The sequence below is a fragment of the Schistocerca nitens genome, chromosome 12, assembly GCF_023898315.1.
Source record: "Schistocerca nitens isolate TAMUIC-IGC-003100 chromosome 12, iqSchNite1.1, whole genome shotgun sequence".
Taxonomy (NCBI): Eukaryota; Metazoa; Arthropoda; class Insecta; order Orthoptera; family Acrididae; genus Schistocerca; species Schistocerca nitens.
The window spans coordinates 5,262,787-5,277,092 of NC_064625.1; the positions used below are offsets into that span (position 1 = coordinate 5,262,787).

At 37.4% G+C, this 14,306-nt stretch overlaps 1 protein-coding gene across 2 annotated transcripts in view; it reads right to left on the reverse strand.

Annotated features, from left to right (window-relative positions):
- Positions 1 to 1,908: 1,908 nt before the first annotated feature.
- The window catches only part of LOC126215095 (tetraspanin-31), a 59,286-nt gene continuing 46,888 nt past the window's right edge, over positions 1,909 to 14,306 (reverse strand). For both annotated transcript variants that reach the window (XM_049941744.1, XM_049941743.1), the window contains one exon: positions 1,909 to 3,807. Coding sequence is in view for 1 of the 2 variants with exons in the window: in XM_049941743.1 (XP_049797700.1) it covers positions 3,706 to 3,807 (102 nt within the window). In the remaining variant the exon portion in view is untranslated. The remainder of the gene's footprint in view (positions 3,808 to 14,306) is intronic.

Below are 14,306 nucleotides of genomic sequence, written 5' to 3' on the forward strand. Positions count from 1 at the left end.
AAATTGGAAGAAACACATTGATGATCTGCTGAAACGTTTGAGTTCAGCTACTTATGCAAGAAGGGTCATTGCAAATTTTGGTGATAAACATCTTAGTAAATTAGCTTACTACGCCCATTTTCACTCATTGCTTTCATATGGCATCATATTTTGGGGTAATTCATCACTGAGGAGTAAGTATTTATTGCACAAAAGCGTGTAATCAGAATAATAGCTGGAGTCCACCCAAGATCATCCTGCAGACATTTATTTAAGGATCTAGGGATATTCACAGTAGCTTCTCAGTATACATACTCTCTTATGAAATTTGTTATTAACAACCAAACCCAATTCAAAAGTAATAGCAGTATGCATAACTACAATACTAGGAGAAAGGATGATCTTCACTATTCAAGATTAAATCTAACTTTGGCACAGAAAGGGGTGAATTATACTGGCACTAAAGTCTTTGGTCACTTACCAAATAGTATCAAAAGTCTGACAGATAACCAACAAGTATTTAAGAAGAAATTAAAAGAATTTCTGAATGACAACTCCTTCTACTCCATAGAGGAATTTTAAGATATAAATTAAGAAAAAAAAATATTAAAAATAAAAAAATAAAGAAAAACAAAAAACACAAAAAATAAAGTTGTTATATTAACTTAAGTATGTTGTTAAATTAACCTAATTATGTCATGTATTGGAAAATTCGACTCGTTCCACATCATTACGAAATATCGTATTCATGATCCATGGAACTTGTATTAATCTAATCTAATCTAATCTAATCTGAACACAAGTCATTTTTGATAACTGGCTTTCATCAGTGAATTTTCTAGTTGTATTGCAGGTGGTTCATTTATTAGGAACATTTAGACCAAACTGTCATTTAGGTTGCAAATTTTCAACTTACGCTAACTTGAAAAAATTGGGAACAGATGCTTTTGAAAAGTGAGACTAAGCACTGAAGCCCGCCAGCACATCTGCATATGCACGAATATGGGATACAACAAAAAGACACTTATGGGTACCGTGTCCTCCTATAGTCTCATTACACGATAAATTTATGTGAGGATTGGATTATTTTCTTAATGCACTTATCTCCCATTACAGGGTATCCATCAAATGGAGGAAAAATTGCTGTACACTGTCTTTCCACTTGGTGGATCTGTCAATTCTCGGTTGCTACATTGGTGGGACTGTGAATTTCAAAATTTTCTGTGATAAACAAAATAATCTACCAGAATTCAAATCCAGAATAGAAGAGATACTCCACAAATGTGGAGAGGACATGACAAAAAGTGGCTGGCCATCAGCTATTACTACAAAGCAAGAAGCATCAGAGCAGTACAAAACCAGTTCCAGGTAAGTCTATCCAAATTTGTGCAGTACGACGTCGGCCTCAGGTTACAAACACAAGGTAAAGATATGAAATACCAAATTGTTAAGGACAGACAGTATTCGTGTGTAGAAAGTGCAATTGTTTCCCAGAATTTCACAAATTAGCCTCTATTGTATTACAATACAGCTAGTTAAAATTTGTTATGTAATTTCTTTTCAACCATGTAAATCCTATCATTATATCATCAAAATGTTAAATTATCTTTTACTAAATTAAGTATTCAATTTCTAAAACACCTGTTGTTGCAAGTATGACGTATTTAATTATACTTGATACATATAAGATATGTTAGAGTTGACATTTATGAACTCTTAATGTTTCATTACTGGTTGCAAAATATGATTCTTTTTACCTGTGGAAAGGGTAATACAATAATAAAATTGGTACGTTGTTATTCCAACCTGGACATTCTATTGTTTGACTGTTTTGTTTCTTTTGAGTATTAATTTTACCTTTTTTGATAGTGTTAACTGTGCTGTGAAATAAAACATTGTAGGAGTAGGTTTTACACAGGGACAGACCAATTTTGTTGATTTGTCTATGCTTTATTAATAGCCCTTAAACATTCAGCTGTTCATATAAAATATTGAAGATTTCTTTTAGGTTTGAAATGATTTAAATTATACAAAAATATGCTAATAAGATTTTTGTTTAAATAACAGAAGAGCTGATGGGATTTATCCAGTGGTAACAACACTATCACACAATTACTGCAATGCCTGAAACTGCTCATTCAGGCAGAAAGTAGTGTCGTAGGTTATAAATTACACTTACGTATTTCAGCACAACCACAAAAGAAATGACTACAAGAGATTAGAAGCTTAGACATATGCAAGCAGTTACATTATACACAATATTTTGGTGATTTAGCCTCAAAGCTGGCCCAATCCAAATGAGTGTTTGCAGATAGGCAGCTTTAAAATTATGATTGCACCATGAGATTCCAGTATTAAATACTGTTCCTTCCTGTGTCTTTGTCAGTCCACTATACTGGACAGACAAAGGAAGAGAGAGAACAACATTAAGCATATTACGATGTAGGATGGCATTAGAGTGAAGAAACGAACCGCAATGTCTCAACTCTGCCATCAGACACATCTAAGCACAAATGGAAAATACATGTTATAACAGTTTAACACACATTATTTCACATTTCTATTACAAGTAATGTTATCTTCAACACTCCTACGACAGTCTCAACGACCAATTCAAAATCTAGTAGGAAAATTAATGCATTCCCTGATGTTTTGCAAGCAGAGACATAACATAAAATGTCAGAATAAGGATGATTTCGCTAAAAAACTGGTATACCAGCAAATTGATTATTCTTTTTTAAAATAAGTTATAAAAGGTACATATATAGCGGAACCTATCTCAGAATTCATTTTTTTTCTTTGCACAGAATTAGGCATAATAATGAAATACGCATAAATTAATCACTGTTCTACCGTCAATATATTTTAAGTAAGGCTACATCACAGGTATGTGATGACTGTTAGAAGACAGTCAACACTACTCTCGCATTTATTAATACCACACTGTTGATAAAACTGTGTTATTTGTATACTAAGAACTAATCTATATACATGACACATCACCTTTCAATAAGGGCCACTCTTTGGTGGCAAAGATACACCTGGGTCAATTGGTATTTATATAGTATGTGACTAATGCCAAACTAAGCGGGATATTGAGGAAGAATTATAGTTCTATTCTGGAACTGTTGGTCTCTGAGCCTATCCACTAACAGACATTGTGACACACATACAATTTTCCGCTATTAACATTTAAATCCTTATATCCAGATTTCTAACCATAAAATGCATCTCGTGTTTCAATTTACTCCACCTACCTTTAATACGAGACACTTTTTCTAGGAATGTAAACAAGAGTTGTATTATATAAAAACTCTGTGAAATATCTGATACAACATTCTTCCAGTCAAAAGAACATATCCACACTTGGTCAAACAGTTACAAATATTTGTTATTAGTATCTAAATATCACCGGAATATTTAAGACTTAAAACTAATAAACAAAACAAAAAGAGATCTCCTAAAATGCTTCCAAAATTACCTTAACATGATAAATCTTTGTAAGTAAATGCAATAAAATGGAACACCCTGTGTAAAAACATGGTTTTACAATACAGCAAGAGCAAATTTCAAGTCATCATAAAGTACACATCTTTAGACAAAATCTTGACTCACATTACAGTAATGTAAGAATAATTTGATACAATGGTGTTTTTCTCTCGCTGTAAGAAAATTTGTTTACACTAGTGCACAGGAGGTACACAGTTGACTAGTTCCCGTCTCATTTTAATACAAATAGCTGTTATACCTAGGTACATTAATGGCACTTGCTTTGTCTTCCGGATTCATCTGGTTGCGGTATCGGTAAGCGACGACGGCTGCAATTATCTGAAAACAGAATTTGAAACTGCCTGTTAGGGAGAAAATATGTATTTATAACAATACTAGTAAATATTAAGGACACAGATTCCATGACAGTAGTTCTTTACATTATTTCTTTTAATATGTTCAAAGTTAAATATGTTTTCAGTTTTTAGAACCTTTTAATAAACATGAATACTTTGCAAGCCATTATCTGGTATTCCATAGGATCATTTGTCATCCCCTCTCCCACATTCTTGTTGCTGATGTGCTCATGAATACACTGAAGAAAAGTCAATGTCTGTATGCCTTCACATGTGACTTTAAAATGACAGGTCTTTACACTAAAAAACATACATTTATTCAGACAGTAAAACTTGAATAATGTTTTCCAAAACTAATTACATCTCGAGACTTTATAGAGACACACCAAATGATGCAGGACGCCTACAGTAATTAGTGCTTAACCTGTACTTTACGTTACAAACGGTTCACGCCATTTAAAAAATTGTCGATCGGAAGTTAAACACGACCCTCATTCGGGACACCCTTCGACGTCTACTGACGCCGTCGATGTCAGGAATGTCAACAAAATTGTGTGTGCCAATCGAAGACTGACTGTCCGAGAGAATGCAGAAGAATGTAACATTTCTGTTGGATCATATCGTGAAATCTTGACACAGCATCTTAGAATGCATCGTATTGCCGCCACATTCATCCCGTGGCTCACGAGTCAAGAGCTGGAAGACATTCGCTGCACAATCTGTGAAGGGCTGTTGGAGCGTGCAAATGAGAATGAGCTGTTCCTTAAGAAAATTATAACTGGCAATGATATGTGGGTGTAAGGTTATGATGTTGAGACCAAGGTTCAATCTTCACAATGGGTCGGGAAAGATTCTCTGGGGCCAATAAAAGTTCGTCAGATCAAATGTCAAAGCCGTGTTCATCACGAATTCGTACCACAGGGACAAACTGTTAATTGACGGTACTATCGGGACATGTTGCGACAGTTGCGAGAAAGTGAGAGAAGGAAACAGCCTGAAACGTGGTGAGAGAATTCACGGCTCTCGCATCACAATAACACACCCACACTTTCATCTCTGCACAAAACAAAAAATCAATGTGCTGCCTCATCTTCAGTACTCAACAGACTTGCCCCCTGCAGACTTTTTTTTTTATTTCCAAAGTAAAAAAATCCCGTTGAAAGGATGAAGATTTGCAACGATAGATGAGATAAAAGAAAATTTGCAGACAGCGCTTCATGCAATCGAGCAAGAGGCATACCGAGACTGAGCAAGAGGCATACCGAGATTGCTTCCAGAAGCAGAAACACCATTGGGAGCAGTGTATCAATTGTGATGGAGAGTATTTTGAAGAAGACCGTGCACAATAAGTAAAAGGTAAGGGTAGAAAAATTTTGTGGGCTAAGTTCTGGAATTTTTGAACAGATCCCACAGATACTCTGCAAGCCACCCTACAGTGCACGGCTGAAGGTGCCCTGTAGCACTACTGGCCATTTCCTTTCTTGTTCCAGTTGCAAATAGAGCGGGGGAAAAACAACTGACTATATGCGGTCAGCTTCAAATTCCAGTTCTCTAAATTTTCTCAATAGCGCCTTTCTGTCAGGGATTTCCATTTAAGTTCCTGAAGCATCATCTCTTTGACACTTACATTTTGTTCGGACCTACCGCTAACAAATCTAGTAGCCCGCCTATGAATTGTTTTGATGTTTTCCTTCGATCTGGCCTGGAACGGATGCAAAGCAATGTAGCATTATAAGAGAATAGGTTGCACCGGCACCCTATATGCAGCCTCCTTTGAGATAAAACACGCTTTGCTAAAATTCCTTATAAAAGGATCAAAGAGATGGAATAGGTGTCACCCTCAGCCAGAGGTGAAACTTGATACTATTTTATAATATTTTGATTTTGCTTAGTCTAACATCACTGCAATAAACCTGTACATTTCTACACGTAAAACAAAATGCCCTGACTGACTGACTTAATCGCCCAGCCCAAACCGCTACGGATAGAAACTTGAAATTTGTTGAGGGTGTTTATTTTATACTGCAGGCATCATTTAAGAAGGGTTTTTTTGAAATGCCGCCCCTATAGAAATAACGAATGAAAACTTTCTGAGTATATAACATACTACAGCAATTTGAAGTTGGACGTACAAAAGCTTGTTTCTAGTTTCTAAGTCAGAAATAAAGAAATGTGTTTCAATGTTTTTGGAAATTCAACCCCTATAGGGGTCAAATAGTGGGTGAAAGTTTTTTGAAAATAAATTATTACAGAACTACTGAAGCATTGTTAAAACTAAATCTGTGAATATTGGTATTTGACTTCACAGTTAGAAATAAAAAAGATTGTGTTCCTGTGTTTTTGAAGATCCAGCCCCTAAATGTGAAAATTTTTAAGAAAATGTTTCATTATGTCTGGTCTCTGCAGCCAGAGAACAGAGACTGTAGTCAAGTGAATGTAAGTTGCACCTGCATGTGTGCGTCACCTGCAACATGTCACAATACTAAACTGATGTACAGCAGTAGATGCCGAATGAAAGATGAAGCACCGTGTAAGCACATTATTGCCGAATTTATGAAATGACATCCAAAATTACAAATTAGCGTGTGTCCATCACCTAATGTCAGTCGGCAATCGGTAAAAATGTGGAAACGTTCTGCCCTTTAGACGGTGGACTATTTAGTCGTTGACATTTTCAGATGAGCTGAAATGAAAATCCTCTGCAGTTGTTGTAACATATCTTGCAACTGGTTCACACTTCGCACTTAAGGATCCTTTATATGCTCAGATGTTTGCACTTAATTGTCCAGACAGACAGTGTTTCGGCCTGTGAAAAGTACGGCGGCACTCGATCTGATGCAGATGAGATGAAGTGCTTTAGTACTGTATATAGTGGCGTGACATATTTCTGGAAAGATATGGCTCAACGAAGGTGATATCTCAGCAAAAAATTTCATATCAGCATAGCTTCTGCCAGTTGCTTTAGCACCTCGATTTTATTGTAAGTCTTTTATAACCACTTACCGATTTTCTCATCGATGTCAATTCTCCTTATATACAGTGTAATATGCCACAAGAAAAAATCTGCTTTGTCCTAGCTACTTAAACCAGTACTCTCTTTCAATTTCTAGCTCCTCGAAAGTGTTACGTATTTTAGAAGCCACTCTTTTGGTGATCTTCTATGTGCTTATCCTTATCTTTTTGTAATTTCTGAAGTAATAACGCTATAGAGAATAATCATTTTATACATAAATTTACTTAATTTGGCCACAGCCAGTGAATACTCTGCACTCACAGACTACTGATTAGGGACTGCAAGAGAGGTGCATCGTGGTCAGAAGGTGTAAATGCGAACTGGATACTCCAGACCAGATCTCCAGACTTGCAAACCGTCTGCTCCGACAAACTTGAGCGTGTAAAGGCCCCATTATGGATTCGACATTTCCTTTCTCTGACTAAAAGGGCAGTCAATCAGTTCAATGTTATAAGTGCACCTCTGGGTGGGAATATAAATATAAATCACTAACAGACACGATTTGTAGTGGTACGGTCTTGTCCGTCTCTCAATCTGCCTGCATTTAATCACCGATACGTTTGGCAAGTAGAGCGTTCAGAAGAAGCAATGACCAAGATGCCCAGAGTGTCATTTCAGTCCAGAATACAAGGTAGCACCGAACCCGGATCAAAATGAAGTGTTTGCAGGATGTACACCTCACTGAAAAACTGTCACAGAATGAGCTCGGTTGCAGCAGAATGTTGTGGACGGCACTCTGGGTTAGCAGAAGACCGCTCATTTTCAGTAAGTGATTTAACTCCCCATGAAGCCTACAACAGATTAGAGCTAATAGTGAAACTGAGGAGAAAACTCGTAATGCTAATACCGAGCTATAAAACTAGCACTACAGTCCTCATTAAAGGGGATCGTGTGAAGCGGTCCAATACCGAAATGCACAGCTTCTGCTGTCAGCTGTCCTTAAGTGGCAGTTGATGAAAAGTCTACACTGTTGGCTCCTTTCCTGCTCAACTGTATCACTATTACTCCAATCGAGCACACGACAGTAGCTTTTCGAGAAGATTGTACAATACCTACTCCAATTAACAAACATTCACCTGCAGTTATTTGAAGTTTTAACTTTCAGTGCAGAAACCCAACTTTTCATCTATGACAAGCCGACATCTTAGTGTAAGTTTACTAAAAGTAATGCAACACTTGGAAAGTTATTCACTTACCAATAACTGAGCATGTGCTGAAAATGTTACACTTTTGAACAATTTAGTGATGTTATGTCATAAGATAAAACACTTTTATTACAATCACAAGTAATTCTACGCTGAACAGTCCAAATCCTTGACCTTAAATTGAGAATGTGGGTTTAGTAAAACTGACATTATGAACACGTGACACTTTGCCAATAATTACAATGAAGGAGCAGGTTAAATCTCAACTATATAGAACATTATGAAAAAAGTGAGTACACTAAACCATCCACCGCTGTTACTAGCCACCCGTACAGAGTTATGCCAGGTTAACAATTATTTTGGTTATACAAAATTTTGAGGAATGTGTACAGAAAGTAGTTAACAGGAATGAAGAGACACACCTGCCACATCAAGTGTTTCAGTCTGGCAGTCCCAAAAGGTGAGCTACAAATTCTCCATCACAGGAACCTAACCAGTTCTGCCAGTCATTGACACTGATAACTGACTTTTGTGAGGAATGACAGCTTTTGTCTTATATTCACTTTAATAATCCTTTGGAGAAACAATGATCTTTAAGCATTAAAAATGGAATTTTAAAATGTTATGTGGCAGCATACAACTTTTTATAACTATCGGGTGGTTATAACTAAAGTGCAGCTACTCGTGGAGGTCCAGTACGGGCCGTAATTATCGTACGGCGGTGAAATTTCGTAGGTACGATAATGCGAAACAGGTTTACACGGGAAAAAAGTTGTTCCAATTTTGGACAGCAGATGCAATATGGCACTTTACACTGTCTGACGATATGACATCTGCACAGTCATTTGACAAGCTGTAATGTGAGTGAACAGTACGGCTACCTAGAAGAGAGATCGTGTGCTGTTAGTGAAACTGTTTTATGTAAAGTGCAGCAATTACAGTGCTGCACTGAGAGAGTATCATCAACTGAAAGGTCCGAGGAGAGGCCCAATGTCATTAAATAGTTTAAAGAAGATAATGCAGTTCTGAAACACGGGTCAGCTCAGTGGGGAACGTGAAAGACAAAGACGTACTATCCCGGTGGAGGTTATCGATGAGGTTGCTGTTGCTGTTGCTGTAATTGACCGAGCAGCCCCGGGCAGTACTAGTGCTCGTGCAGTGTCACGAGAATTGTCCCACCACGTGGTCAACAGTACAGAAAACCTTTACAGTTTATTTTACAACATCTAGATGGTGCACTAGCCGAGACATCATTATCTGCAACATTTTGAATTTGCTTCGGTTTCTGGCACGGACGAACGTCGATGACACGGGGCAGACTAATATTCTACAGAGTGACAGTACGTTAAATTGTGTCTCGTGCCAAAGAGCCACTGCACTCGCCGTACGTAACTGTGTCGTGTGCATTCTCGGTCCGTCCTTCTTTGGAGAGAACACATCCGGACAGCCTGTCAGCTGTACCACGACCTCTGCACGAAATGTACTTCTGCACTGAACTCTGCAAATCACACTTAAGTGCCTGTCAGAGGGCTCATCAACCCAACTTCACAATTATTCTCTATTACTCCACTCTCGAATAATGCGGAGCGAGCTCCAATTTCCATAATTTTATGATGATGATTGTTTCTCCCTATGTAGGTCTGTGCTAACACAACATTTTTGCATTCAGAGGAGAAAGTTGGTGATTAAAATTTTGTGAGAAAATTCCTATGCAATGAGAAATGTCTCATTTTACTGATGTCTGCCCTAAATCCCATAGCACGTCTGTGACATTCTTTCCCGTTTCTCGATAATACGAACTGTGCTACTCTTCTTTGAACTTTCTCGACGTACTCTGTTAATCCCATCCGGTAAGAACCCCCGCCGCACAGCAGTACTCTAAAAGAGGATGGACGAGCATATTGTAGGCAGTGTTTAATAGGTCTGCTACATCTTCTAAATGTTCTGCCAATAAATCACAGTCTGTTGTTCACCTTACCCTCAACATTTTGTGTTCTTTCCAATTTCAGTTGTTCATACTTGTTATTCCTAGGTATTTAATTGAATTTACAGTTGTCAGATCTGATTGAGTTATTGTGTACACCAAGTTAAATGGATTCCTTTTGCAATTGTGTAAATTACCTCACACTTTTCATTATTTAGGGTCACTTGCCAATTTTTGCACCATACCGGTATCTTTTCTAAATCGTTTTATAATTTGCTTTGATCTTCTGATGACTTTACTAGACATTAAATGACAGCATCATCTGCAAACAACCTAAGACAGTTACTCAAATTACTTGGGGAATGCCAGAAATCACTTCTGTTTTACTCAACGACTTTCTGTCACTTACTGTGAATTGTGACTTCTCTCACAGGAAATCACCCATCCGATCACATAACTGAGACAATATTCCACAAGTTCATAATTTGATTACAAGCCACTTGACAGGTACAGTATCAAAAAGCATTCTGGAAATCCTGAAATACGGAATCAATTTGAAATCCCTTGTCAATAGCATGCAACACTTTGTGTGAATAAAGAGCTACTTGGTTTCACAAGAACAATGTTTTCTAAATCCATATTGACTGTGTCAATAGACTGTTCTCTTTGATGTAATTCATAACACAATATGTTCCAAAATCCTGCTGCACACTGACTTTAACGAAATGGAGCCATAATTTAGTGGATTACTACTACTTCCTTTCTTGAATATTAGTATAACCTGTGCAACTTTCCAGTCTTTGGGTACAGACCTTTTGTTGAGTGAGTGGCTGTATATGATTGTTAAGTATGAGGCTATTCCATCAACATACTCTGAAAGGAACCTAATTGGTATACAGTCTGGACCAGAAGGCTTGCTTCTATTAAGTGATTTCAGTTGCTTCACTACTCCGAGGATATCTACTTCCAAGTTACTTGTGCTGGCAGCTATTCTTGATTTGAACTCTGTAATATTTACTACTTCATCTTTTGTGAAGGAATTTCGGAAGGGTGTGTTTAGTAACTCTGCTTAGCTGCACTGTCATTCTCATCAACTGTATTTCCACTGCTATTGCAAAGAGAAGGCAATGATTGTGTCTTGCCACCCGAATATTTTACATACATCCAGATTCTATGGATTTTTGCCAGGTTTCGAGACAAAGTTTCATTGTAGAAACGATTATAAACATCTCACATTGAAGTTCGCAATAAATTTCGAGCTCCTGTAAAAGATCGCCAATTTTGGGGATTTTGCGTTCATTTAAATTTGCCATGTTTTTTTCATTGCTTTTACAACAGTGTTCTGACCCGTTTTGTATATGGAGGAGGATCAGCTCTGTCGTTTGTTAATTTATTTGGTATAAATCTCTCAATTGTTTCTGATACTATTTCTTTGGATTCAAGCTACATGATCTGGTCTGCATTTATATTGTTAGTTTGGAAGGAGTGGAGATTGTCTCTTAGAAAGGTGTCAAGTGAATTTTTATCTGCTTTTTTTTTTAAATTGGTATATTTTTCGTTTATTTTTGGAGGATTTGTAAGTTATGCTACTCAGCCTCACTGCAAGAACTTTGTATTCACTAATCCCTGTATCCACTTTGATACACATAATTAGCTCAGGATTATTTGTTGCTAAGAAGTCAAGTGTATTTTCACAACCATTTACTATTTAAGTGGGCTCATGAACTAACTGCTGAAAATAATTTTTACCAAACGTGTTTAGCAAAATTTTGGATGATGTTTTATGCATACCTCCAGAGTTAAACGTATATTTTTGCCAGCATATTGAGGGTAAACTGAAGTCGCCAGTGACTGTAATTGTACGAGTTACGTACATTTTTGAAATTAGACTCAAGTTTCCTTTGAACATTTCAGCAATTATATTGTCTGAGTTGGGAGGTTGGTAAAAGGATCCAATTATTATTTTATTCCAGTCGACGAGAATGACCTTGACTCACACTAACTCACAGGAACTACCTACTTCAGTTTCATTACAAGTTAAACTACTTTTAACAGTAACAAACACGCCACTAACAACTGTGTTTAGCCTATCCCTTTGAACACAATTAGGTGCTCTGCAAAAATTTCAGCTGAACTTATCTCCAGCTTTCAGTGCCTACAACAATTTGAGCATCAGTGCTTTCTATCAACACTTGGAGCTCTGGTACTTTCCTAACACAGCTACAACTAGTTACAACTGTTATACCGACGGTTCCCGGATATACATTCTTCCCGTGTTCGATCTGCAACCGTCTAGAAAAAGCCCCTTCTGTGTTTCCCCGAGATCCTCTAATATGCTACCCCTGTAGCTGCCTTTGCATGTAATGGACTGCTGACCTGTTTAGCAAGACATTCTTGTACAGCTTGTGATACCTGCTTTGGAAGAACGCAACTGTGTGGAAACCAATGTTCTCATGCAAGATGGGGCAACAACTCTTGTTGCTTGCCCAGTGAAAGATCTGCTTAATACAACCTTACACAAACATATTATCTTCACAGGTTTTTCAGGTGTGTAGTCTGTAAGATCACCTGGTCTAAATCCGTGTAACTTTACTTTTGAAAGAAACATTCGGCTCTCTACCTGATCTGAAGGCCAGTATACGGGAGCACATCATTTAGGTTCCGTCAGAACTGCTGTCAACAATCGTCTGACGGATACAGCCTCTCGTCGACGTCTTCGGTGCCTGTACTGAATAAATTGTTTAAGCGGCAGTTAATAATAAAACCGACATTACGCCTTTCTCACTTGTTTGATCTTTTGTGCTTGCATTATGTCCGTAATACATTACGTGTGGAAACATTTCTGTGCATATTTCTTGATAGGAAAAAATTAGTACCAACTATTTTCCAGTTTCACATTAATGCATTAGAATACCTACCAAGTTTCGCTGCCATACGGTAATCACAGCCTACACTGGACCTATGTGAGTAGCTGCACTTTAATTATAACTGTCCAGTAGCTGCAAGAAATGAACATTGGCATACTAAATAAACAAGTTTCATGTTTGCATTGATTTACAGCTGATTTATTTCACCTCTTGTAGCTTATCTGTAAGACACTAAGGACATGATGTTAAATTCAATCAAAAATGTCAATGTTCTGTTTGTAGACAGATGACTTTTTGTCAAGTGCGCCCATAAGACATTACCCAATCCTCGAATCACATCTATGTTTGTGGGGCTCTTCACTTTGTAATCCAACTCATAGAAGAGCCATTTATTTTTTTGGATATACATACTGGTGTCTATTACCACCTGTGGTGTCATCTGCAACACAGAACTCTAACAATTACAAATGGTGACGGCCTTCGTGGGACTGATCAATTTTTTAAGAATGCATAATTGTCCCTCCAAACTCAACTCTTTACAAATAAAACCTCTCAGTAAGCTACGAGTCCTGAAAGGTGAGGTAGTTATTTTCTTGTCATCAAACCAAAGGCCAGTCTGAATACCACAGTGCTCTGCAAGGCAAGCTCTTACTGGAGATGCTAAGCTGCTGCCTTCCTCTGACCTTTGAACTGACCGACCCAGCAAGTTATACAGTTTAACATTCACGCAACCCAAAAATTTTCACATTAATGAACACTACCAAAGGTGAAAGAAGTGATAAGTGACACATTAAAATCCTAGTGCAGACCTGGGAAAAACTCGAGACCTTTGGATAGGTACACCCACAAAAGTTTTATCGAAGCAAGTAGCACCTGTCACATTACATACCACTTGTTTTGAGGTATAATCTACTTCGTAACAGAGCAGCACAACTTTAACAGTGCTGTCTCTGTCCATTAACATCCACAACTGACGAAGCAAAGTCTTCGATACTATATGTAGATTACCTAGTGGTCCGAGTCGATATATTACTTAAAGGAATACGTTACGACCGACGGAAGGACTAAAATTTCATCAATTAGCCCTATCTTCTAATATGTATTGATACACAAAATGGCAGAATGTGACAACACAGTTTTTACACAATTTTGTGCAGTATAAATATGGCAATTACTACAAGAAGACTGAACAAATAAAATATTTGGCATTTTTTACGCAGCTGTCTGTCAATAGCTATAATGTGTTTACTCCAGAGAAATTCTTGTGCATCATAAGAACCCATTTTATAGAATTGATTCCAGCACTAGCAAACTAGCTATGGTAGTAATTGCCTTTCTGAAAGGCAAAAGTAAATTCATAATGAATGTTTCTGTCAAATATCTTACGACAAATTCTACTCATTGAATGCAATTGGAAGGTAGGGTAAACTGATAGCCCGACATCACAGACCACCAATTTTATACGCTCTATCAAATATTTACAAACAGGAGGAGAAACAATCTTTGGAAGGCAAAATTTTAGCTCGTCCTCTG